General features: G+C 44.7%; 1 protein-coding gene across 1 annotated transcript; it reads right to left on the reverse strand.

The window, feature by feature from the left end:
* Positions 1-891: 891 nt before the first annotated feature.
* ATF5 (activating transcription factor 5) lies at positions 892-20,647 on the reverse strand. The gene is made up of 3 exons (XM_088467106.1): positions 20,196-20,647; positions 6,283-6,555; positions 892-4,410 (listed from the first exon to the last, which is right to left on the reverse strand). Exons 2-3 carry the CDS (start codon positions 6,458-6,460, stop codon positions 3,647-3,649), a joined length of 942 nt encoding a protein of 313 aa, XP_088323232.1. The 5' UTR covers positions 6,461-6,555; positions 20,196-20,647; the 3' UTR covers positions 892-3,646.
* Between the last annotated feature and the right edge of the window lie 6,132 nt (positions 20,648-26,779).

The raw sequence follows: 26,779 nt of genomic DNA on the forward strand, positions 1-26,779 counted from the left end.
GTGCATTTCCTGATCATCTGCAGTCTGCATTTGCTAATAATTAAAAATAAATTGTCTGTTTCCATATATTGCAGCTCTTTTGTTTTTTTTTAAATGACAACAGTAAATGTATTCCTTTAAGCAAGATTTATTTCATAAATGTCTCATAATTATAAAACAAAGGGTACATGCTCTGCTAAAAAGCTATTGCTTAATATCCTTATTTATAAAGTATTCCACACAAGAATCGTTGTTTTTGTAAAAATCATTGTCACATTTGTACTGTTTTTTATGTTTGTTTGTTTTTTTACCTCTAGCAAAATGAGAAGTTACTGACCTGTGACTGATCTGAACTCATTAAATCTTAGGGGGGAATTCATTCTCTCAGAAATCCGGCACCTCTCGGCCATTAACACTACCAATTCTTCCGTGTACCCAACAAATGTTCCTATGCAGAGGTATCTAGGAAAGTTTGTTGGGTTACTATAATTTTCAGGGATGTGAGCAGCCGAACATCATGGCGGCATACTGCAGAGAATGAAATCCCTGCCTAAATTTACCAATTGGACTTTAAAAGTGTTCCTATTACCTATGCAGTGAGGGGGTAGTCATTCTCTAGGCTGAACCAATATTAAAGTGTATCATATGGGGCCAAAAAGTGGGTTAAAAACAAAATATGTGTGTTTAGGTAATAGGTACACTTTAAAGATATACTTTGAATTAGGGATGTGCAGGCTCGGATAGGTTCGAGTTTGCACGTGGAGTTCGGATTTTTCCCTCCAAAAAAACGGAACTCAGAACGAGGCAAAACGTCATCTTACATGGACGAACATCATCATTCCTGGACAAAAGACCAGGAATGATGATGTTCGTCCATGTAAGATGACGTTTTGCCTCGTTCTGAGTTCCGTTTTTTTGGAGGGAAAAATCCGAACTCCACGTGCAAACTCGAACCTATCCGAGCCTGCACATCCCTACTTTGAATAAATGATTTATATATTTCTTGTGCTTAAAATACTTATTTACAAAAGGGTGATGTCTGAACATGGTATAATCTACGTACTCTACATAGAGTAACTTACCCTTTTTATCATGTCTTAAAATAGCTCCCGTCCCTTACACACAGTACCATCAACCATTTTGTTGCGTATTCACTAGGAATATCAGCCCACATAAAGGTTGCTACACGCCACATTACATGATCCCACAATAAACAAGTGTCCTCTACCTAAATTATAGGTGTTGTTTTACAATTGCATCTAAAGAACAAAAATATATTTTTTAGCTATCTGCCCAGTACAAGTCAGTAAAACATTCCAAGAAATCCCTAAACATAGTAAGACAATACAGCAGATCTACGTACATAAAATAATCCTTTAACAAGTGTTTTGGAAATCATTTGGACTATGGTTAAAAACATTCAATGAATTGCTTAGTACACCAAGATACACTCATTCCCCATGAAAAAGGCACAGAGCTACCACAGCAAGCAACTAAACTACCATGAAATGTTATGGTAATTTTGATGTTTACAAGATTACTTTTTCATGAGGACTTGCAGTATCCCATAGCAACCAGTCATAATTTTCCTTTCATTGCTGTAATGCAAAGGGCATGTAGGAAGCTAGTATTTTATTGATTGCTATGAATTACAACCAATAGCATCATAATATGTAATGTCAAATCTTGTGTATTTTTGGGTTGTAGAGAGTATCGTTATAGCACATTTACATGAAAAGGTTTTATTTCATTAGACTATATTTAAAAAAACAAAAAGTATACTTCCTTTTAAGATTATCAAATATGTAATTCTAAACAATGTCTGTAAAAGAGGCCAAGTATAACATAAGAATGTACCCTTCCCAACCATGTGCAATCTGCCATGTAAGTAGGTTGCCACCTACACAGTTTTAATAGCCTGTATGTTAAAAGACCCAGACTAAGATTCAGTGCAAACTGGTGACAGAAAGTCCTAAAGGCCTGTAGGTTATTGCTCTGTTAAGTTTCCACCAAAGACTGGCTGGGAGTATAAGATATTGAAGCGCCAACGATCAGGACTAGTAAATGTGCTCAAGACTGGTTGTTGACTACTCAAAATAAGGCTTAAATGTATCTGTTAATTTAATGTAGTGTTTCAACAATAAAGTAAACTACAAAATATGCCCATTATATGGATTAAAATAATCCCAGCAAAATAAAACTCATGCAGATGACTTCAGGATTTGCACCTTTTACACCTAAATGTCATGTTGGGAAGAAAACTCAAATGTCTTCTGATGCCTTTCTATAGATGTGCAGAAACTAAGCATTTACAAAACCATCACAGCCTTGCAGCAGCCATTCTAATCAAACGTATTCTGCATTTGAGGTCGCTTACCAATTTGTATTTGTAGTGTGCACAAGAGAATACCAGATATAATTTTAATTTCTATTGAGTATTTGTTTGTGGCAAACTTCTTAAGTTCTAGACAACCAATTAGCAGCTCAACAAAATGTTTTTCTCTGAAAAGTTACTTAGCACATGAAAAATGTTACAGCTTTAGAAAACATGTCAAGCTGAGGATACAGTTGAGAAATGTATCATAATGTAAACTGGTTTCACAATAATCATCCATTTGCTTTGACAATCCAACAGGTCAATCCAATTAGCTGCGAAGGGTGCGAGTTAAAATGTCGCAACAGCACCGCATCTCGCACCCTACTCTCAGCCCGAATTCGCTCATTTTTGCTATGGGGCTGCGAGCAGCTTTGAGCAAATTCAGGCTGCCGTAAAGCGTGTTGCTGCGCTGACTCGCACCCGCGATGGAGTAGTGGCTAACTGGATTGATCATCAAGTGTTCCTGACATTTACACCCAGTGGAAGCAACCATTTTGTATGCCGAACCAATTTGCATTAGAGACTCCCATCTATTCACTAAGGACCCTTGCTATCACTGGAGCACGAGGCACAACCTGAATCAAATTTTAATGTCATCAGATGTAAATTTATAGGCTGCAGCCCACAAAATGGCTGCTGCATTGATGTGTCAATAATCAAAAACTGGTGGTAATAATCGGTCTTTTTTTACCTCAGTGCAGAAGTGTTTAGTATTGCCAGGAGATTGTCGAATCAATTTAAATAAAAAAATTTTCCCCCCACAAATTTATATATATATACCGCAAAAAAACTATCAATATTCAGAAAATAAGCATAGGTATCTCACTACATCACATTCATAAAGTCAAAGATTCAGTTACGGAATTGAATCATTCATTGCTTGTCTGCCATCTTACACTTTAAAGAAATAACTGGCTGAATTAGAGATGTGCAATTTATCAGTGTTTGGTAATACAGCCATTTCTGCTTCCAAGTGCACCTTTCATATGAAAATGTCAAAGGGTCACTTGAAAAAGAAATGTATATATATTTTTGCCAAGTTATAGAAGAGGCGGCATTAGTTATTCCACAATTGAATGCTTACAAGCCTGTATGGACTTTAAATTGAGGTAAAGGATTAAAAAAAAAATAATAATAATTTTTTTTGTTATTTTGCAAGTATAAGGCATGAAAGAAAAAAAAAAATCTACCAGATCTTTTTAATGACCCAAATTAATTTTTAGAACTATCACAGGCCTGAAACAAATAGTTATCAGACCAAAGTTTGTGCCTTTCAACATATAAAAAGATCTAGTTATTGCGGAGTCTTTGACTCCTGGCCTTGTAGACCTCGATCAGCAGATCTTTAACATACTGGATCTCTCTTTCGATTGAATCAGACTTTTCCTTCAGCTCCCTGTTGCGGACTTCCAGGATTTGACATTCGTCATCAAGTGCGTCATATTCTGCACGTTTTCGCTGGCGGTAACGAAGAGCCGCTGTCTTGTTCTGGTCTCTCTTCTTCTGCTTGCGGTCACCTTTAGGCTGGCTTGAGCCAGAGCAGCTGGCGGCTGAAGTGCTGGGGCGGTCATATGGGGTAGGTCTGTTCAGTTGCTTTGATTGTGCTGGCGGGTCAGTGGTGTCATTAATCACCATAAAATCCTGCTGGTCTTCTCTAGAGAAATCACTTGGAACATCTGTGTATAGATTCATAAGCTCGAGGCAGCCAGAATCTAATGTGTCCAGTGCCACAGGGGCTGGAGCTGACGTGTCTGCAATGTAGGCCTGGAATTCTATAGCTCTACTAGCAAGCTGCTGGTCAGGTGCAGGAAAATGGAAGTGGACTTCATGAGAAGGAGGAGTGCTGGGGGCCACTTGATCTGGGGGCATTGGAAGCCCAGGGGAGAGAGTCTCCTCTAGGAAATAATCTTCCATTTGCTCCAGCTCCTTCTTCAAAAGTGTGGCCATGATTTCCAGGTCCGGGGCTGGAGGACCTGGCATGGACGGATCCACTACCGCTGGCAGAAAACATGAGAAGTCCACCCTTTCTGTCATCCAGTCTGTGAATCCATCCCCTGGAAATGAAACAAAAAGGACCAAGAATTAGATTATACATCAGTAGAGACTCAAGAATTTAGCATGGTTAAGGAAATAGCTACAAAACCAAAGCCAACAAATTTTAATGGGCTTGAAGGAACTCACTCAGGGCCTGATTCAGCTTCAATCGGAATTGCAAAGCTGCTCGCAAGCAACTTTGCAATTCTGTCTGTACAGATATGGTAACGCACAGGAGGCATCATGTCTCCTGCTGCATTACATATCCGAGCTACATTGTCCAACATTGGCCGGCTAAGGTGACCCATGGGGTCACGCAGCCGTCCGCCGCAGATGAGAGGAAGAAACCAGGAAATCTCCATCAGCCGACGGAGATCCTGGCTTCTTCCCTCCCCCCTAATGGCGGCGACACGCCTTAGTTTCGGGAAACAGAGGGCATCGCCGCCCCCTGCCCGCCCACCAACGGCAGTCTGCTGCCAGTCTCCGAGCAGGATCGCAGACAAATTCTGCACGTGCACTAGGGTGGACTGCTGAATAAGGCTTCAGTTTAAAACATCCCCCTTTTTTCATCTAACACAATACATATTTTTGTACTGAAGAGACTTGTATGTTTGTATGTATTATGTTATCTATATAAATAACATATGTTTGTTATAATTGTATTATGTTATGTTAAAAAAGTCCATAGTTCATGCAGTTGTGAATAGGGTTATGCTGGGTACACACCTAACAGATATATCTGCAGTTGATGGTTGTTCATACACAATGAATGTGTCGCGCCTCCCTCCTCGTGGCATCCGCTGCAAGTGTATGGCAGTCGGCTGATTGCTGCGTACACTTGATGCCCCAATATATCTGCAGATATATCTGCCATCAGCTGTGCAGCACAGCCAATGCGATATGTCTGTAAACGACGACGTTCACAGACATATCGCTGGTACACACTGGCTGACGCATACAAGATATATTAGCCGATTAATTGATCGGCCAAGATATCTGCCAGTGTGTACACGGCATTAGGGATAGAGAGTACATAAGATCACACCAAAATATACTTTCTGGAGGCAATTTGTGAAGTTCAGAATATCTGCTGCACAATGCAAACCTAGATTTTTATCAAGGGGTTTTCAAAGCAGAAATCTGTACAGTCTGAGGGCAGATGAGCAGAGTGAGGGCATACCTAGCAAGGCATGTGGTAGCTGCACCTAGTTTTGCAGAATGGGGAGGAGCATTTTTAGTATTCCGATTTCTGTAGGAGAGTATGGGCATTCCCACTTTTCAAAAGACATTTTGCACCAGTACAGATTCCAGTTGGACTCATTTTAATGTTGCACTTCAAATAATATATTAAAAAACTTAAAACACAAATGTGACGCAAATTAACAGTCCTGATAAGATAGCAATTAAATTCATGGCATAAATAGAATAAATTAAACAATATTTTAGAGATAAAACTGGGAGTGTTATTTTATGAAAGCATTGGTGGTAAAGGGATGGAAAGTCAGACTTTAATGTGTATTTCAAGTTTGCTGAGGCCTCTACTGAGAACAGAGTGAAAGTGTGGATGTATACTGAGAACAGAGTGAAAGTGTGGATGTATACTGGGAACAGAGTGAAAGTGTGGATGTATACTGGGAACAGAGTGAAAGTATGGATGTATACTGGGAACAGAGTGAAAGTATGGATGTATACTGAGAACAGAGTGAAAGTGTGGATGTATACTGAGAACAGAGTGAAAGTATGGATGTATACTGAGAACAGAGTGAAAGTGTGGATGTATACTGAGAACAGAGTGAAAGTGTGGATGTATACTGGGAACAGAGTGAAAGTGTGGATGTATACTGGGAACAGTAGTGCATATGCAAGACATTTTGCTGTGCGCAGAGTGTTACCTGCCAGGCATCCCCCTTCAGCCCCGTGTATATGCATCCCATCCTCCATGGGCACTGGTAGATGTTCATAGTGATTTCCATGAGCAGGGATCTTCAGGAGATCCGCCCGCCAGTGCAGAGTGCTAACTGGCAACATCGACATCTCCAGGTCCAGATTTAAGGCCGCCAGGAGAGACATTTCCACCAGGATTGTTTCGATTCAGGCCAGAGAACTGTTCGGAAGCACGATTCCAGCTGGATGCAGCAGTGGAAGGCGCAGAGGGGGTAAAAGACCTGCAATGGATAGATCAGAGGAGATATTACTTTACTTTTATTATTCATGTTTCTACTAAAACATTTTTTACACATACACTCACAGTGAAATAGGATAAAACTACTACTGAGAACTCTGGGCCTGATTCAGAGCCGCTTGCTCTGACAGAGCACTCGCTCTGAATCAGGGCCGGGCTTTTTCTTTTTTTTTTAATCGGCCTCCTGGCCGCTCGCATAGCTGTGGGTGACCCTTGTGGTAGGGTCTCGTAGCCGCAAGCCCCAGAGAGATTTTGGCTCTAACAGAGCCGGAATCTCTCCACTGACATCACGAGTGATGTCAGTGGGGCCGCCCCCAAACGGCAGGCGTTCTCATGGGAACACCTCCGTTTGGGCAGCCACCCCCCCCCCGGCCCGTCCACCAAAGGGGGTGAGCTGTCACTCAACATCGACAGCTCGCCCCCTTTGGTGCGAGACCCAGAGCGACGGATTCCCCTTCGCTAGCCAGGTCTTGCGCATGCACACGACGGAGCCGGCTCCGTCGTGCGCATGCGCTGTGGGCCACCATGGACCCGGTTGCGAGCGCTCAGCGCCACCATCGACCCGGACGCTCTGAAAGAGAGTTCGCTCTGAATCAGGGTGTTTTTTTTTTGTGCGGCCTCCTGGCCGCTCGCATAGCTGTGGGTGACAACCCACAGCTATTGCGAGCAGCCAGGATGATGGTCGCGATGGTCAAGACCATCGCAACCATCGGGGCTTGCGACGAAACCCTTGTGGTAGGGTCTCGTGGCCGCAAGCCCCAGAGAGCTTCTGGCTCTAATAGAGCCGGAAGCTCTCCCACTGACGTCACTGGTGAGGTCAGTGGGGCCGCCCACAAACGGCAGGTGTTCGCATGGGAACCCCTCCGTTTGTGAAGCCACCCCTCTGCCACGCCTATAAAACGGGGCGAGCTGTCGATCAACATCGACAGCTGCCCCTTTTGTAGTGAGCCATGGAGCGAGAGAATTTATCTCCCGCTCCGGGGCTTGCGCACGCACAGTGCGGCTGCTGCGCGTGCGCACAGCACACCATCGACCCGCTCGCGAGCAGGTCTGAATCAGGCCCACTGTTCAATCTAATAACTCTAGAGTCTAATATTTGCAAAGGCCGCACTTAGGGCAGACTAGTTGTGCATTTTGTAATGTCAGAGCATGGACTGTTCTTTTGTGTGATGCTTTGGGGTCTTTTTACTAAGCAGTGTTATGAGACAGAGTGAAAAGTGATAAGTCTGTGATAAAGTGCAAGCCAATCAGCTCCCAACTGTCATTTTTCAAACACAGTGAGATGACAGTTGGGAGCTGATTGGCTGGCACCTTATCACTTTCTTATCACTTTTCACTCTGTCTCATAACACTGCTTAGTAAATAGACCCCTTTATTAGCTACATTGGAGGTAAAATTCCCTTTTGCCTGAACTTTTAGAACAGTGATTTGCAGCTACAGAATGAAATTCAGAAGCAACAAACTAAAGATTAAATGTACTTATCCCAGTTACCAGCCTCTGGCTAAGGTAGGCATCGTGTCCTGCTTCTGCTAATGTGGAACTACAAATCCCTGCAAATTCCACTGAACTGCTGAATTGGAAAACCTCTGGCTATTAGAACTTGCATAGTCATTTATTACCAGTAATTTGTATACACTTCTGTGGGGGTGTCTTGAAACAATACTTAATGTTGACTTTGAAAGAGGCATATTATAATATTTTGTAACATTTCAGTGTGGTTTGCCAAATGGCTGAACTGCTTGATTCAGTGTTCTCCCCACGGGGTTTTTAATGGGCGTTTTGCTTACACAGAGTGCAAAGTGCACGGGAGTCACCAGCTGGGGCACTGTGGGCAGTGGAAGTGCTCACTGTGCGGGGCCGCACTTGCCAGATGGAGGATGCAAGCTGTCCCCTCCACCTTGGCCCGCCTTGCACTTTTAGTGGGCTGTCCCTAAATGCCCGCATCTGGACTTAGGGCCTGATTCAGACCCACTCGCAAGCAGCTGTCCGCTCGCAAGTGGGTCGATGTTGTGCACTGCATATGCGCACGACAGCGGGAGCTCCATAGTGCGCTTGCGCCAGACGCGACGAGCGAAGGACTTTCCTTCGCTTGTTGTGTCTGATCAAAGGGGGCGTGCTGTCGATGTTGATTGACAGCACGCCCCCTTTGGTGGGCGTGCCTCCCTGACGGGGGCGTTCTCAAGGGAACGCCTACCGTCAGAAGCCGGCCCACTGACATCACTAGTGATGTCAGTGGGAGTGATTTTGGCTCTGATAGAGCCAAAATCACTCCGGGCCTTGCGGTTGAAAAACTCAACCGCAGGCTCCGGCTCGCAGTGGCGATGGTCGCGATGGTCAAGATATCTCTAAAACTTGAACTGTTGGGGTCCCTTGAGGACTGCACTTGGGAACCTCTGGATTATAGTGTTCCCGCTAGACAGTTTCAGCGGGGCACCACACCGTGCCCCATTTCAAATGGCTAAAATGAACCCTACCCTTATGGCGGCACCCCGCTGAAACAGCCATCCCCACCTGCGGGCAGCAGTGTCCTGCTGGGGAGAAACAATCACCAGTGAGTAAATAGATGCCGTGCACATGCGCAGGCATCTATTACACACTGCAGGGAGAGCTTGGGGGCAGCCAAGCATCTCCATGAGTGCTGAGCACACACCCTACAGAGATGAAAAGGGGCACGTCTCAAGGACACACCCGTAATTTCTAGTGACCACGCCCCTTTATCGGATGCGCGTAGAGGACTGCCCTTCAGTGATAGCCGCCCTGGCCCCAGCCCATCCTAGAATGAACACAAGTAGCGTTCCCGCTAGGCTGTTTTAGCGGGGCACGGCGCCCTGCCCTCCTTCTGGAGGGCAAAAAGCACCCTGCCCTCCAGGAGGAGGGCAAAAAGCGCCCTGCCCTCACAGCCTGCGGGAGCCGTTCTCACCCGCGGGACGCAGTGTCCCGCGGGTGGAGAAACATGCGGTGACCCGGTCACCGCCGGAGAATAGACGCCGGGCGCATGCGCCCGGCATCTATTCTCCCTGTCTGCAGGGCTTGGGGGCTGCCCGGCATGTCCGTAAGTGTCGGGCACGCCCCCAAGAGTGACGAAAAGGGGACGCGTCTTATAGACACGCCCCCTTTTCCGATGACCGCGCCCCCTTCTCGGACGCGCGCGCGCCAAAAGGCGCGCGTGCGGGCATGCCCTCTCTAGCTCCGGCGCCCTGCCTCCCGCCGGAGCTAGAAGGAACACTATAAACCTGTAACTAAATTGCGTTTATTGGTGCCTGTTTTTATTTTAAAAAAAAGTAGAAAAGCCAGTGAGTTACAGGTATAATGGTGGCACAGTGGTTGCCCTGCTGCCACTAATCCAATCACAGCCCTATCTGCCTAGAGAGTTGTGTGTTCTTTCCGTGTTTGCATAGGTTTTCTCCCATATATTGTAAAAACATACCAGTAGATCAAATGGCTTGTGGAAAAAAATTTAAAACTGTGTGGTGTAGGCAACAGGGTGGGTACACAATAAAACTATGTGTATCATAGCAAACGCGCCACCCAATCTAATCATACAGTGGTTGGCTGTACACACTGCACAATGTGGTGTACGAACGCCTAATATATCGTTCCCCCACTCCACTTACATGCATGGCATTGTCATCCAAGTCTTTCCATCTGATGTGCAGAAGTCAGATGGAGCGACCCTGATGTCACCGCGTGGGTGCGTACAATTGCGGGTACACACTGTGCGATCCGTGTGATATGTTGTTTCAATTTCCCTTATCTCTCTAGTGTGTACCCATCCTAAGTGCCAATGGGACAGCAACAGATTGCATAAAATAGCATTTCCAAGATGGCTGCTGCGTCATCTGCAATAATGTAAATTGCTCTGAATCATCCTACTAGGAGAAAGGCTTTAAAAATTTATTATTATAAATGTGTCTAATACCGGGGAATCTATCTAGTTGTATATAAGTAAATTATAGACGTTTTCCTTCTCGTTGTGATTTTTGGTATTTACTTACCTAGACAGATATTATACCAGATATACCCTTATTAACAGTTAAAGTATTCAAATTGAGGTGTTAAAAAATTACACCCCCCCCCCCCCACATTCCTGTAAAACCCAACAAGAATTAAAACAAGAATTAAAATAAAAAAAGAAGTAGCTCTGTAATACCCCTTTCACCCAGGGTCAAAGTCTCAGGAATTGCGTCTCGGAATGACTCTTTTACACAGAAGAAATACACGGGTCGATCCGTATATTATTGGGTCCAAATGCTTGACCCAGGAATTTGCGGTTCTCTGTGAAGGGGGGTACAGGCTGGGACTTGCAAAAAAAAACCTGTGCATGAAATGCTGGGAAAAAGCCAGGTTTTTGAGGTTTTGCTTTGTTAAAGAGGTATAAGCAATCTAAATCTTATTAACACCTTTTATAGATGGTTGTAACATTCCTGCAACATTATTATTTACTGAACACAATAATAACATAAAGATATCAGTTACTGTGCATTTAAGAAAGTCTTCAAACCATGGCCTGTCAGGAGAGACTGAAGGGAACAGCTCACAAATGTTCTATTTGACATCTGTGTTGGTAACTACTAGCAAGTGAGCTGATCTAAAGATGGAAGGTCATATTTCCAGGAACATAGGTAGGGAACATGATACATTCAGTTCTATGTTTAACTAAGCTAGTTATTAAGTAACAGCTACACATACTCCCTGAAGAAGGCCTGAGAGGCCGACACGCGTAGGAGGACGTTGCCATACATCTACTCTACACCGCCTAAAAGATATCCAGGACATCGAGTCTCCTCGCCACGAGGTCACCCGGCAGAGTCAAGCGCAGTTAACACCACCCTCTCCAGCCCGTATGTTGCTCTCGCGACATCGAGATCTGGATGACGCTGGTATCCGGAAGTTGTGCACACTGCGGGGACCACGCCCGCTTGTGGTGAATCCACACTCACCGGAATATGGTCCGGACAACCAGTGACCTGAAGACAGAAGAGGACACGGACCCCTTTTTGGACTCAAGTGAGGCCTCACTAGGATGAGTATTTTCAGACCACCTGTTCGGTGTTGTAATTTAATTACAACAGACCGCTTTGGCCATTACTAACCGAAGGTGAGGGACGTCCACCTTCCGACTCTCTAACATTAATTTTGCAGGACATTACAGACAGAGGCCCTGATTTCAGAGCCGGACGCTCTGACAGAGCGCTCGCTCTGAATCAGGGCCGTCCCTCCTTCATTTTGTAGCGGCCTCCTGGCCGCTCGCATAGCTGTGGGTGACCACCCACAGCTATAGCGAGCGGCCATGATGATGGTCGCGATGGTCATGACCATCGCGACGATCTGGCTTGCGACGAGACCCTGTGGTAGTGTCTCGCTGCCGCAAGCCCAGGAGTGCTTTTGGCTCTATAAGAGCCCAAAGCACTCCCACTGACATCACTAGTGAAGTCAGTGGGGCCGGACCCAGACGGTAGACGTTCCCATGGGAACGCCTCTGTCTGGGCAGCCACGCCCCCGGCATGCCCACCAAAGGGGGCGTGCTGTCAATCACCATCAACAGCACGCCCCCTTTGGTGCGAGACCCATAACGACGGTTTGCGTATGCGCACTTGGGCACCATCGACCCGCTTGCGAGCGCTCAACGCTCGTGAGCGGGTCTGAATCAGGCCCAGAGTACCCAGTCATTGGATTACGAAACTGTTCCTTCCCCCCTTCTCCCCTTTACACTAACATCACACAGTTACCCTGGCCAGAATTTGCTCACAAACACTGGAAAATAGCCAAAACTGGTTGTTCAAATTGGTTAAAACACACAAATGTAACCAATTTTAACAATTTTTTTTGTCCTTTTTTCAGTGTTTAAAACCATATTATCGACTGTCATTTGCTCCCATACATTACCAGGTTTTCATTCCAACCAGCCAGATTGGACAGATATCTGACAGATAATTGTATAGTGTATGCCCAGCTTTACTCCATTTCTTTACACTCTGTATATACATGTTTTTTGCTCTGTTACAATAACAAATTATCTATCTGCATAGCCTACTCCTATCAGGCGCAGACCTTATATCTATATATTTTGTCAGGAGAGACGTTAGGGGCATATCCATTAGCAGATAAATTTGAACTATGAACGATTTATCGCTCATATATATGCTCTGAACGATAAAAATGCAACTCCCGCGGACGACAAATTTGGTCTTTTGTCTCTCCAACATATTGGTCAATTATCGTTTATCGCTGGCAGATATTAGAAATATCTGTTGCGGTAAACGACAAATGATTTTTTTTAATGAAAATGAATAGAAACATTTAAAAAAATCCACTCCCAGAATGATGTCATGCAATATCGTTCGTCGTTCGCAAAAATCTGTCATGTACATGACAGATATCTGTCACAGCAGCCCCAGGAATTTTCAAGGGATAAATCTTTTGTCTTTCATCATACAGAAAGATCTGCTAATGGATAGGCCCCGAGAAGGGAACAGCTCAGAAATGTTCTATTTGACATCTGTGTTTGTAACTACTAGCAAGTGAGATGATCTAAAGATGGAATGTCATATTTGCAGGAACATAGGTAGGGAACATGATACATTCAGTTCTATGTTTAACTAAGCTAGTTATTAAGTAACAGCCTCAATGGCAACCTGTTTGCAACATATTGGACAGAGAAAAGGTGTAGGACACATTGATATAATGCCCTAATAAAACGGGTTATTATGACTGCATCGGGTACCACTCCAACTTAAATTGCTAGGGAGTTAATCTCTGGCTCAGCTATTTTACCCAGCGTCTGAATTACATTTCAAATCTAGCATAAGGGGTATATTTACTAAAGTGAGTGTTTTTAGAAGTGGAGATGTTGCCCATAGCAACCAATCAGATTATACTTAATATTTAACTAGCACCTTCTAGAAGATAATAGCTAGAATATGATTGTTTGCTATGGGCAACATCTCCACTTCTAAAAACTCTCACTTTAGTAAATCTACCCCCTAGTGTAGGTGTATAATACCCCTTTTACACCGGAGCTAAAACCCAGGTTTTTAAAGGGTTAACCCGGGCAGCTCCCTGGTGTAAAAGGGGAGAGAGTTGGATCGCCGGGTCGAGTGACCCGGCAATCCAACCCAGGTAACTAGCAGGGTTTAACACGGGCGTAGCCCGTGAAACCCTGCTGTGAGAACAGCGCACTCTGGGTCACGATGACCTGGAGTGCGCTGCTAGCCGGCCGATTGGTCCGGCTTCAGTGGCGCTTGGAGATGACGTCATCTCCAAGCGACCACTTTCACTCCGCAAAAGCCGGGTTTATGCAGACCCGACTGCGGTGTGAGAGACGCTGACTCGGGAATATCCCGAGTCGGCGCTGGCAAAATTCCGGGTCTGATCCGGATAGGAACTTTGTTCCAACTCCGGGTCAGACCCGGAATTTAGGTGGAAAATGGGTATTAGAAACACACACACTTCTAAACATTTAGGGGCTAATTCTGAATTGGTAGCAAATCAGAAGAAGCTAGTTACTTTGCACCTGGAACAAGGGATGATTCAATTAGCTGTGGAACTTAAAGAGAAGTTTTTGCTCCTGGGTTAAGTGACCAGAACTATTAAATTATTTGAAATGGTGAGCCCGCAGCTAACATGTGGTAAACCATAGATCCCGGGTTATGTGCCAGGACCTATGCAATTACTGCCTGTGGTAACATTGGGCCTGATTCATTACGGATCGCAACTGCAAATGCAATAGTCTCACTGCGATAGTATGCTAATCCATTGTGTATGCTATGCCGCCACAGCACAACATAAGGACGCCCACTTTACCTTACACACATCTGTAATTCTTAGCAAGACTGCAAAACCATCGGTAACATAGAGTACCATCGTAGCCTCACGCACACTTGTACAAGCTCTGTGTTTACTCAGAAATTGCTAACCTCATCGCACGCTATGAGTACTCAAGCTGCGTAAGGCATCGCACTGGATATTTTATGCACGCCCATGCAACGGTGTTCAAACGCACTGGCAAGCCTGCGTTTCGACCACCACCCCTGTTACCTCCCACAAACATCACTTCCTGTCAGTCACTCTGCGATAGGTCTGCGTAGTTGATCGCAGAGGCCGGTTCGCGCACGCACACTGCGATTCATACACATGCGCAGTACACAACAATCGGCTGATTGCGGGCGTATTAGCAGTTGCGATCCTTTCTGAATCAGGCCCATTGTGACTAGCCCCGGAAGCACTAGTTAACATGGATTTCTGTTCGCACATCAGGAGAATTCAAGCATAAATCTGCTTTAAGTGCAGCCTCTGGGCTAGTTGAGGGCTTACCACGAGCAGTAATTGAATAGCTCCAGGCACTAGCTAAAACAACACGGTAAGTCATGCAGCTAATTGCAATGCAAGGGATACAAGTACAATTTATTTTATTTTTTGCATGCATTATAAATACTGTCTGTTTTTGCATGTGGCCCATAAGTGCTGCACACCTTTATTTTCATTTTTACCCTGCAATTTAGATTTGTGTTTGGACATGCCCCTCTCAAATCTAATGGGTATATTTACTAAATAGGAGATGTTGCCCATAGCAACCAATCACATTCCACTTAACATTTATCTAGCAGCTTCTAGAAGATAACAGCGAAAATCTGTTTGGTTGCTATGGGCAACATCTCCACTTCTAAAAACCTGCACTTTAGTAAATTTACCCCTAAATCTCTCTGCACATTTTAAATCTACCCCACCTGCAGGCAACACGTTTTATTTTTTTTTACTTTGCTCCCATTTCAGAATCAATAACTTTTATTATTATTAATTTTTATTGCATTAAGACTATTTTTTTTACCATCACATCGCATTTACTGTAAAAAAAACAAAAAAAAAACTCCTTGTGGAACTTTTCTAGTCCACAAAAACAACCTTAAATTAGCCCCCAAGGGGCAGAGCTGCTGCAGATGGATCAACTAGATGAAAAACACTAAATGTATTAATACTAATCTTGAACAGCAAATACTAGGTCAATAGAAGCTATATTGGAACCTGATTTATTCCAGAAAAAAAACTTATTTGATCTGTTCTGATTGCTATAGTATATGCAAAGTTTAACAGATATAGCATTACCACAATGCAAATGTGTGTTGCAGACTTGTTTACAGGACTGGGCACCAAGAGAGGTGTATAGAATGAAATGCCAACCAGAGAATTCATATTATAGCACAAAATAAAATATTTGATTAAAATCATACAGAGAAATATGAAATCCCTTACATTATCCCAGAGCCACCCAATGAAAGGTGGAGGTCCAAATTAGTGCTTTATCTTTACATATATTTGAAATACGTAATCCTCCCAGCATGTCCCTAATTACTGCCTTTCATTACTATAATCACTCCAGCAGCCCTAGCATGGTCCCTGGAGATCTAAACGACATGTATCAAATATACACAATAAATCAGTTCACAATTTTCCAAAACAATACCACGGGCATGCAGACAACCGTCATAAACAGAACTGTACAAAACAAGTCAGAAGTTAGCAGGGCATGCTGATACTTGTGGTTCCACACCATTTTGGAAGGTCACAAGTTTTCTATCTCTGATCTATAGTTTCCTTAGCTGCAAACAGATACCACTTTTTAAATAAACTACAGAAAGTAAGAAAAGAACAACAAAAAAAGTTTAAATACTTGCATTATATTTGGAGATGTTTTATGGTCGTGCAACTCTAGAAACCCATCGTGATAGTTTCTAATTTCCAGAGGCTAAATTTTATTATAAGGCAAACAAGAGGTTACACCATGACTTTATCTATCCCCCACCAAAATTAACCTGCTCTGTGCAAGTGTATGACTGTATTGGTGAAGAGAGCTGACATCTCACATGGTCTGTTATGGCATTCCCTATTGGAGCTCTGTGCACCTGTTCGGCAATACTCACTTGAAATTTGATGAATTTTGAACTGAATTAGTTTTCCCCCCAAATAATAATAATATTGATAATAATACTATGGCAAGGATTACTACCAAGGGGAATACTGTATTTTATCTAACAGCCAGTACCAGAGAAGGATGAACAGATCATTGTTCTGAATCTTTTTACTTTATTATATAAGCAATCTGTTGGGTTTTAGGACACTTGGCGCCATCACTATGATATGTTTTGTGTGTCAGTGGAAAATGTGCACACACATGACATTCCTCAGGAAAGCACCAGACTTTCCACTGTTATGTAATGTAAATTGTGCAATATCCTGCATGTGCCTTGTGTCTTCAGAATTCCCCAGACAACGACAAGTTGTATGATTACATGAGGTCACAGAGCTGGTGGGCAGGGTCATATCAGTGACATAAATAATCTGCATCCATGCTGTGGTCATATAGGGAGCGATTCAATTCTTTTATAGGGCACCTAAATTAATGGCGACAGAGCAATTCAATTGTTGCTCCGTTCGAGAGTGCATAATCGCGATTAGACATTTCTGTTGGCAGCCTCCTGGGGTGGGGGGCAAGTAGAAATGTGCGATAAGTGGGCTGTTTGGTTGCCCAAAGCAGGACTCTAGACGGGGTTAGCTACTTTATGCGGCCTAACCCCATGCTTTTAGGCAGGCACATGAACAATTGTATCGCCCCCTCAGTGGGTGATTGGCTTGGGAAGCTCTCGTTTAAAGTAACCGGAGCTATTCAATTCTTTGAGTGACTAGCTCTGCTCTCGGGCCCAATATGCCAGATTCATTGCAGTTAAAGCGCACAAAAGCCCAACTTTGGGTGGATTTCTGCTTGCACCTCAGGAGGGTGCGAGCAGAAAAACACTGCCCAAACCAATTAAATTGCTCCTGGTCACTTTAAGCAGGAGCTACGGTTGTAAAAAAACAATTGAATAGCTCCCGGTCACTTTAGAAAGGAGCTAAGGGTGTCCAAAACAATTGAATAGCTTTTGGTCACTATAGACGGGAGGTTTGTGCGGGAGAATCAATTAAATTCCCCCCATAGATTGTAAGCTTCACTGGTGCAGTGACAGACCTAAGTTAGTTAAAATAAATCCAAATTTCACAGTGAGTAAATGTAGGCAAGATAACATATACAGCAATAGGAATGTGCCACACAGTGGTCATATGAATAATTGAAAAGTCTCTCAGGCACGTGAGTGCTAAACTCATGGCATTTTTATCTTAACAATAAATATGTTCCCTAGACGTAGCATTCCCCATCATATTCATTGGTCTATGGGACACATTTTGTGCAAACTTTGCTAGTTCAAACAAATCTGTTCTGCATATTTGCAGCCATACATTTATACACCTACATTTTATACTACTTTCCAGGGACGCTTTGCTGCTATGCGTGCAACTCTAAGCACGTGATGTCTGATACTGTCTCGGCAGGCATTGGATACTCCTACTTAATACATACTAACAAATCTCATAGGATTACAGAAAAGGGTAAGAACTGCATATAACATGTAGACAAATAGGAACTGTATTGTGCAGGTGATTAGTACTAAGATGCCAGGCTGTCATATCGGAGAGCAGCATGTTGAATGCACTTTAAGAAGATTCTCCAGGGATCTACTCTAAACCAAGATAAACAACAGTAAATTTACCCCCAAGGGGATGAGCTCATGTTGATGGTTTGGTAGAGAACAATACATAACGTTCATCATCTTTATCATTTATACGATAGCAGCAAGTGCAAAATCTTTGTCATTTATACTGTAGTAAGACCTTGTAGAATTATTCTGGGTTATAAATTAAGAATGATGTTGGTCTCCAAACTACAGCTGGAATATGTATGATTTTAAAGCCATCTTTATTTAACTTCCTCATTTAAAACAGAGGTGTATTTGAAATGAACAGTTTTTCTGAATTGCCCTGACAAACTGGAAACCTTCTTATTTTGTGCTCTAGAACTATCTCAGTCGAAAAGCATTATAGTATACATTTATCTCAATGAAATACACAGAAATGGCTGATTTGCACAACTGTAATGTCACAGATGTGGCGTACACTCTTAGGCTGACAATCACCCACTTTCCTACACAATAATAAATACCATGCGTGCTTCCCATGGGGGTGTGGAGCAGCTGCAAGGATGATTGATGTGCAAACTACACCATAATGTCACTAATTATTACAATCACACAGGCCTGGTGACATCTGTGCCAGTTAACACCTGGTTTCTTGTACACGGCTATAATAAACCTAATAGGAAGAATTCAGCATTTCACAAAATCTTCTGCACGCATAAGCCAATGTGGGCCTGGATGTTATCTAAATTACTATATTTGTGCAACAAGTATCTACTGTTGTAACCAACTTAAACTACTTTTACTACAAATTCTATAACAAAATGTAATCTACTGTTGTAGCATAATATAGTTATAGCAAACTCTTAGGGATTTTTGACCTATATTGCTAGTAAAGCTTGTCATGTGCACATTTCATAGACATGGTGTTAAGTTTTTCTCAAATTATTTTCAATTTTACCAATTCAATGTACCGGGTGATGTTGCCATATGAGAAATAGGTGATGTGGTGTTAAGGTGCCCACACACTGGACGAGTCCAGATGTGATGTTGTCAACGATTTCCCTTGAACTCCATGAGCAACTCCTGGACAGACGATATCTTGCTAAACTGTGCAATGTGACTAACGACCTATCATGCGTCCTTAATGATTTCCAGTGCATCGTTAAGGAGATTGCCAGATCTTAAGGTGTCCATACATCTGACAGGTATTTCCCCGATCGGAAATGCCGATTTGCCGGGTGGAAACGGCAGCCGGCCAACATCGATGTTCAGCAATCCGTCGCAGGATCGCTGAAATATTACATGTTAAATGTCCCTGATTTGACGATCACGATAATTTTTTGATTGCGATTGTCAAATCAGGAAAATCCAACATGTTGGATTTCTGCGATCCCGCGATACCGGGTTGCAGCATCGCGGGATCGCGGCAATCCATTGCAGATGGATGGAGCCCATCACCTGCAGCAGGCAAGATCTGAAGATATGACAAACGACCCGTGGGACCCCGCTTCGGATTGTTATCGTTCCTGGAAGCTGCTCGATTTGCACGTTTTTAAAGGATGTATGGTTCCGATGCATCGTTTTCGTGCAAATCGTGTCTAAAATCGTCCAGTGTGTGGGCACCTTTATAGACATGCAACTTTAGCACAACAGGTACTGACGCATGAATAGTGTGTTAGCATTCTGCAGAAAGGCTCAAGGAGATTTATGTAATCCACAGAGAAGATGGATGTTACGCAATAAATGATACAAAGGATATTGATGTTATATATAACCTACACAGGAGGAAGGCTGAGTGCACATTGATCCCCCCAATCACTGACAGGGGCACCACCAGCCTGTCATTGCTGACAAGTAGCACAAACCCAAAATATACAAAACAATTAAAACAAAGTACAGTGGCCAAAAAAAATGAAAATCAGCATAAACTATTTTAAATACCTATGTCCTGCCTACATACATAGAGACTTGGGCATACACCTGACCAATTTCTGAGCCACGCATACAATGCAAAAGCGTGCCAGTATAACCATATAATAATAAATGATAGGGTTAAGTCAACAGCTCGGTTCAACAATCAAAGGGTTAAAGTAAAAAAAGTTAAATAATAATACTTACGCCATCATTGCGGTTGTTTTGTTATTGCAGCACAAGTGCAATCGCACACTTGTTTTATGGTCTTGCAAGTCTAGAAAGCCATGGTGATCATACAGGAGAGCGGAGTCCGGTCTGTCACTATTACTGTCTGTGCTGCTGGGATAATATCTGTGTAGAAAAGTACATAGGGGAAACTTGTATACTGTCACTCCACCTTACATCACCGCCACCCTGATATCCATCCGCCGGCTCCACACATCTGCCCACAGTGACAGGGTCACAGCTCTGGATTCTGAAAGTAGCAGAACTGTCGGCGATTTGATCACACTGTACACCTGTGTGCTCAGGACTATTATTGTTTCAGCCTGTAATGTAGTTATATTGTTATTCTTTGTTTTTCTCGCCCGGTGCGCACGGACTCACAGGGACTATTTCCTCTCGGAGGGAGAGCAGGGTGACGGGCGGGGAGATTGCAGCACAGTTGCATCAGCCTGAGCAGGAGGCGCCGCGACAACTCCCCCAGGTCACGGAGTTTGTGAGAGCTGCTGCTGGCCTGGCCGCTGATTGGCTGTTACCGCAGTGCCGCTGCCTCGCAGCTGGTTTGATCATTTCATAATCATATATATGCAGACCTGTCACTGTCACACACTCGTGTCGTGTGTGCTGCACATCAGAGCAGGGAGAAAGCTAACACTGTACAATGACGTATACAGAAAGGATAATACATGAAGAGGTTAACTGGATGTTTAATTGAGCAGAATCATCGTATAAAGTCCAGAGAGATCATATAAAATACCATATAATAAAATAAACAAGATAATTTATTTTATTTATTACCAGTTATTTATAGAGTGCACACATATTCTACAGCGCTTTACAGAGAATATTGGTCCATTCACCTCATCGCCTGCCCCAGTGGAGCTTACAATCTAAGGGGCCCATTTATTAATGCAGTACCGCCCATGATCGCATTGCAAAATGCGATCCTATCTGCCGGATGTATTATCCGGGACATGCAGGGAGCTCCGAAAAGAGCCCGTCCCTGCGATGTCTCTGGAGGGCAGTCGGGGCTTCTGCGCATGCGCGTCGCCCATTGCCGGCGGAGGGATCTGCTGATATGCGGTGAGTCCACATAGACTACAGCGGCTAACGGTATCTTTAGATAGCGTTAGCTGCTGGGGCCAATATCGGGAATGCTTCGCATTCCCGATATTGATACATTTTGCAGCATCGCATCCCCCATAGAAACCTATGGGGGAAGTGGCAATGGAGGGAAATTTACCTCAAATTCACTTTGATAAATGGGCCCCTAAGTTCCCTACCACATACACACACACACTAGGGAGTACATAGGGCCTGATTCAGAGCTGAACGCTCTGACCGGAGCGCTCGCTCTGAATCAGGGCCCTCCTACCTTTTTTTGGAGCGTCCTCATGGACGCTCGCATAGCTGTGGGTTACCACCCACAGCTATAGCGAGCGTCCATGATGATGGTCGCGATGGTCTTGACCATCGCGAGGATCGGGCTTGCGACGGAGACCCTGCGGTAGGGTCTCGCTGCCGCAAGCCCTGGAGTGATTTTGTCTCTATCAGAGCCAAAATCACTCCCACTGACATCACTAGTGGGGGCGTGCTGTATCAACATCGACAGCACGCCCCCTTTGGTGCGAGACCCGGAGCGATGGAGAGGCCGTCGCTCGCCGGGTCTCGCGCATGCGCACGACGGAGCTCCCTCCGTCGTGCGCATGCGCAGTGGGGGAACATCGACCCGCTTGCGAGCGTACTGCCGCTCACGAGCGGGTCTGAATGACCCCCATAGTGTTAATGTACAATGTGGTAAGAAACAAATTTACAAGACAGCAGTCCGGTATAGGTCCAATGAGCAGAGCCGCAGCAAAAACTGGCCACTACAGTTTACTTGGGTATAAGGGCCTGTTTCAGACCCGCTCGCAAGTGCATAGCGCGTGCAAGCAGGTCGATGGCCGGGCAGTGCGCACGCGCGAGCCCCGGAGTGAGTAAGAAATCACTCACTCCAGGGCTCGCTACAAGACGAGGTGGCTGTCGATGTTGATCGACAGCTCGCCCCATTTTGTAGGCGAGTCGCGGGGGTAGTTGCACAAATGGAGGCGTTCCCGAAGGAACGCCTGCCATTTGTGGGCGGCCCTACTGACATCACCAGTGATGTCAGTAGTGAACTTCCTGCTCTAATAGAGCATGAAGTTCACTGGGGCTTGCGGTGGACAAGACCCTACCACAAGGGTCTCGTCGCAAGCCCGATGGTCGCGATAATCTCGACCATCGCCAGGCCGCCCGCTAAAGCTGTGGGTGGTCACCGACAGCTTAGCAAGCGGCCTGGAGGCCGGGGTAAAAAAAAACTGGCCCGCCCTGATTCAGATCGAGCACTCACAAATAGCGAGCGCCTCTGAATCAGGGCCTAAGTCCTGACGCTCATCCTTCGGAAAAAAAAAACAATGTGAGGATCACCAAGAAGAGCACAAGTCTCATACCAGCCGTATGCTATGAAGAATCTGATGCCCAGATTGATCAACGAGTGATATTCATGTTATCACTCGTTATTAATCTTAAATGGTGCTCCAACCATTAAGCTCCTTACTGTCATGTGTTTGAAAAATGACAAGAGCTGATTAGTTGGAGCACAAGAATATTACTTGTTGATAAATCTGGGCCTGAAACTGCATCAAAGTCAGTAAAGTGGTGATGTAACTTTCCCATCTATCAAAAAAATTAAGCAACTTTCTATACCTACCATGTGTAAGCAGAGAGCTGACCCACAAGGGATCTGTAAATGTCCCTGCATAAAGGGATGTTATCTCCACTTTTTAGACATAAATATTTTTTATGGCAGGATTTTGCATGAGGAAGGGGAAGTTTGGATTTTTTTTCCTTAACACATAAAGGGCCTGATTCAGAGCCGCTCGTAAGTGGCCGCTCGTTCGCTCCGAGCGATGTTTGCCCAACTGCGCATGCGTACGGATCGTTATACGCATGCGCGAACCAGTCAGTGCGGTCGAAATTCATGTGCTCGCAAAATAGCGAATGCCTGATAATTTGAGTGACAGAAAGAGGCGTATGTGGGTGGTAACAGGGGAAGGTGCTTGAAAACGGGGAGTGGAGATCCGATCGCAGGCGTGCTTAAAGGTCAAAACGGGCGTTTTATGGGTGTGCGTAATTAAAACAGCAGCGTCATTGACCACGTCACTGGGTTATTTTATAGCCAGAACTGCTCGCAAACTTGTGGTAGCAAAAACCAACCACAAGAATAGCGAGCAGCTCATACCCTGGTCGATGTACTCGATTAATCTAATAAATAGCGGACATGACGTAGGATGCGAGCGGCCAGGGGGCGTAGTTTCCCAAAAAACGACCGCAAGTTTTGTTCGCTCGTTCAGACCTAGAGGCGTGAACAGACCGCAAACAGCGAACGGTTCATTTGAATAGCCACCCCTATTTTCTGGACGAGCGAGCGCTAATTGCGTCTGGCTCTGAATCAGGCCCAAAATACCCACTTGTATCTGATATTGACACACTGGGAAAGTGCATGATGGGAATAGTAAAAATGTCTCAGTTTCAAACTTAACTGATACTTCAGAGAAACTCCCTTTAGGGTAGTGCGACCAGTGCCGTGGCACAGGGCACCGCAGGGCAGGGGGCGCTGTTTGGACCTGTCCATTTTCTGTTTATTATCATTCTCACTTGTAGGTTCCTCTTATTTTATCCCCAGCATCTCTTCCCTGGCACTTCTCCATGAGGCTATGGCCCTTTTTGGGTTGTTATCTCCCTCTTTAAAAAAGTCTAATTACAGCTCTGGTATACACTCAAAGTCTCCAAAGGGCCCAGTGCTTAAACCATGGAGTGGTTTATTGAGCAGTAATGTGACTGTACAGTACAGCCGTATTCACAGTTATGCAAAGGCAGACTCTTGCATAGAGCGGAGCTTGTGCGGAGAATACAGATCACCAGCTGGTGATTGTACAGTATGTGGGTAGCAGTGTTGTATAAGACAGTGGTTGTGCTCTTCAGTGGGTTTTGGAGGCACATATAGCAGGGTCTCACAATGCTATGTGGAACACTACTGTGTCCTACTTTGGCACTCTTTCACAGTGACAAGATGCGAATGCACAAAAGACCAAATGCCGGCCATCTCGGTAAGGGACTTGGGACCTCATTCAGAGCCGGTCGCACAGAGCATGCGGTCGGTCTGAATGAGGGGAGGACGTCTTGAATTTTCAAGACGTCCTCCTTTGCGGTGGTAAGGCTGTGGGTTAACACCCACAGCCTTACGACCGCCTAAGGTGATGGTCGCGATGGTCAAGACCATCGTGACCATCGGGGCTTACGACGAGACCCTAGGGTAGGGTCTCCCTTGTCGTAAGCCCCGGAGAGCTTTCGGCTCTGTCTGAGCCGGAAGCTCTCCACTGACATCACTAGTGATGTCAGTGGGGCCGCCCCCAAACGGTAGGCGTTCCCATGGGAACACCCCCATTTGGGCTGCCACCCCCCCCGGCCCGCCTTCCAAACGGGGCGAGCTGTCAATCAACATCGACAGCTCGCCCCCTTTGGATCGAGACCCCCTACGACCTGCGCTGTCGGTCGTAGCGGGTCTCACGCATGCGCACGTCGGTGCCGTCGTGCGCATGCTCTGTGGGGGGCCATTGACCGTCCGAGTGCATCGGCGCTAACGACCGGGTCTGAATGACCCCCTTGATGCCTTTCTGAGGGAGCATCATGGAGACTGCGCAGTGGCACATTTCAACATTTTCCCTTTTAAAATATTGCTGAGTATGGCATCCTTTATTAATCATGTCACATTTGTAAGTTTTAAAGTTTATATTACATCAGCAGGGCGTATCTATAATGGGTGCGGGGTGTGCGGGGCACACGGGCCCCTGGGTCCTGGGGACCCCGCACCGCACACCCGGCACCCATAATATTACTTACCTCTCCGAAGTCCCACGTCGTGCGGGGTCCGGCGCTATAAAAACTACTGGACAATGTCCACCACGGCCATTTTCTCATCGTAAGCGCAGTACAGGGAAAATGGCCACGGCGGCCATTTTCCTGGTGACCAGCGCATACTCTATAGACTCTGGGCGCACTCTAATGCCCAGAGTCTATAACTCCGGCACTGGCCGCGCACAGCTCAGTGCGCTGCCGGCCGCAGTACAGAGAGGAGGGGGCCCGTGTTGGAGACTGCACATGGGCCCCCTCCTCTCTAGAAACACCCCTATACATCAGTTAAAGTGTGATCATTTAAACGTTTATCGCAGCTGAAGTTGAACTGGAAATATAGGGATGAGGCCATCTCTCACCAGCCAGAGAATTGTGTGCTACTATCTGTTAACCCCCCAGTGCCTTTCTAAATGCTGTGCGAGTGGGCCATTGTACATACTGGTTGCCCCCTTGAGTAATGGTTCCTAGACATTCACCTACATGGCCTATACACAGGGTCGGCTCTGCCCACAGATGCCACCATTTTAATTTTCAAATCCATACACCTTCACCTGCAAAAAGACAAGTAACAACAACATTTGCTTTCTTAAGTGGCCCACAATGAATCCTTGTTTCTGTGCATGGGTGACATATAGCCATACTTGTCAACTCTCCCTTATTGTCAGGTAGATTCCCTGAAAAAGAAGCAATCTCCCTGACTCCCTAAAGAGTCTAGCAATCTCACTGATTGCACCTTACCCCCATTATATAGCTGCTATATAAAAGAAAAAACAGAGATATGTACATTCAAATGGAATCTTTAGTATAATTTCCCTGCATTGGTTATAAGGCACAGTGATCCCTATGGTTACATGCATTTTCTGAAAAGTATCAGTGTGTTTTCATCAACACGTAGATCTTGCTTTGTGGCTCATTTACATTTGGATATAAATTAATTGTATGGCACACCTCCCAGATGTATCAGTACACGCCCACTTTAACGCCGCACTCATAGGTGCTGCTTTCACAATCTCCCTGAAATGCTTTTTCAAAAGTAGGCAAGTATGCATTTAGCAATGTATGCCACTTGTAAATACATCATTTATCTTTAATATGTCTCTTCTGCTACTTTTCACAATGCCCATTTTGTGCATATGAGAATGGGCTTGAGGTTTTCCTTGTACTTGTGGTACCGCAAAAAGACAGAGCATTTTGTACTGCTCTGAGTCATTATGAATTAAGATGTCGCACATTAGTAACTGCATCGGAGATCTGCAAAGTCCTCAGAAATTAACGTGGTCTTTGTCCTTGTAATTGCCTTGATAAGGGCGTCTTCTGCTGAAATTGAAACATTCTATTAAAAAACATGCAAGTGCAATATTTATTTTAATAACCAGATATCAGCCTTCATTAGTATAACTGCAGTAGTCTGAGTAAAAACTACACCTGGTTATAATAGTACTTATTTCAGTGTATTTAATATCATGGTGCAGAGAGCACTATTCTTTTAGATAATCAGTGCAATCTGGTTCTTACATTAGCTGTGCCAAGTGACACTTGTATATGAATGTGTTATGGTGTGATATCGGTGGAATGATCACACACATCACATGGTAGGTACCTACTTGTATACCATTGAAATGAGGGCCTGATTC

Source organism: Taudactylus pleione, unplaced genomic scaffold, assembly GCF_031769625.1.
Source record: "Taudactylus pleione unplaced genomic scaffold, aTauple2 ptg000069l, whole genome shotgun sequence".
Classification (NCBI taxonomy): Eukaryota; Metazoa; Chordata; class Amphibia; order Anura; family Myobatrachidae; genus Taudactylus; species Taudactylus pleione.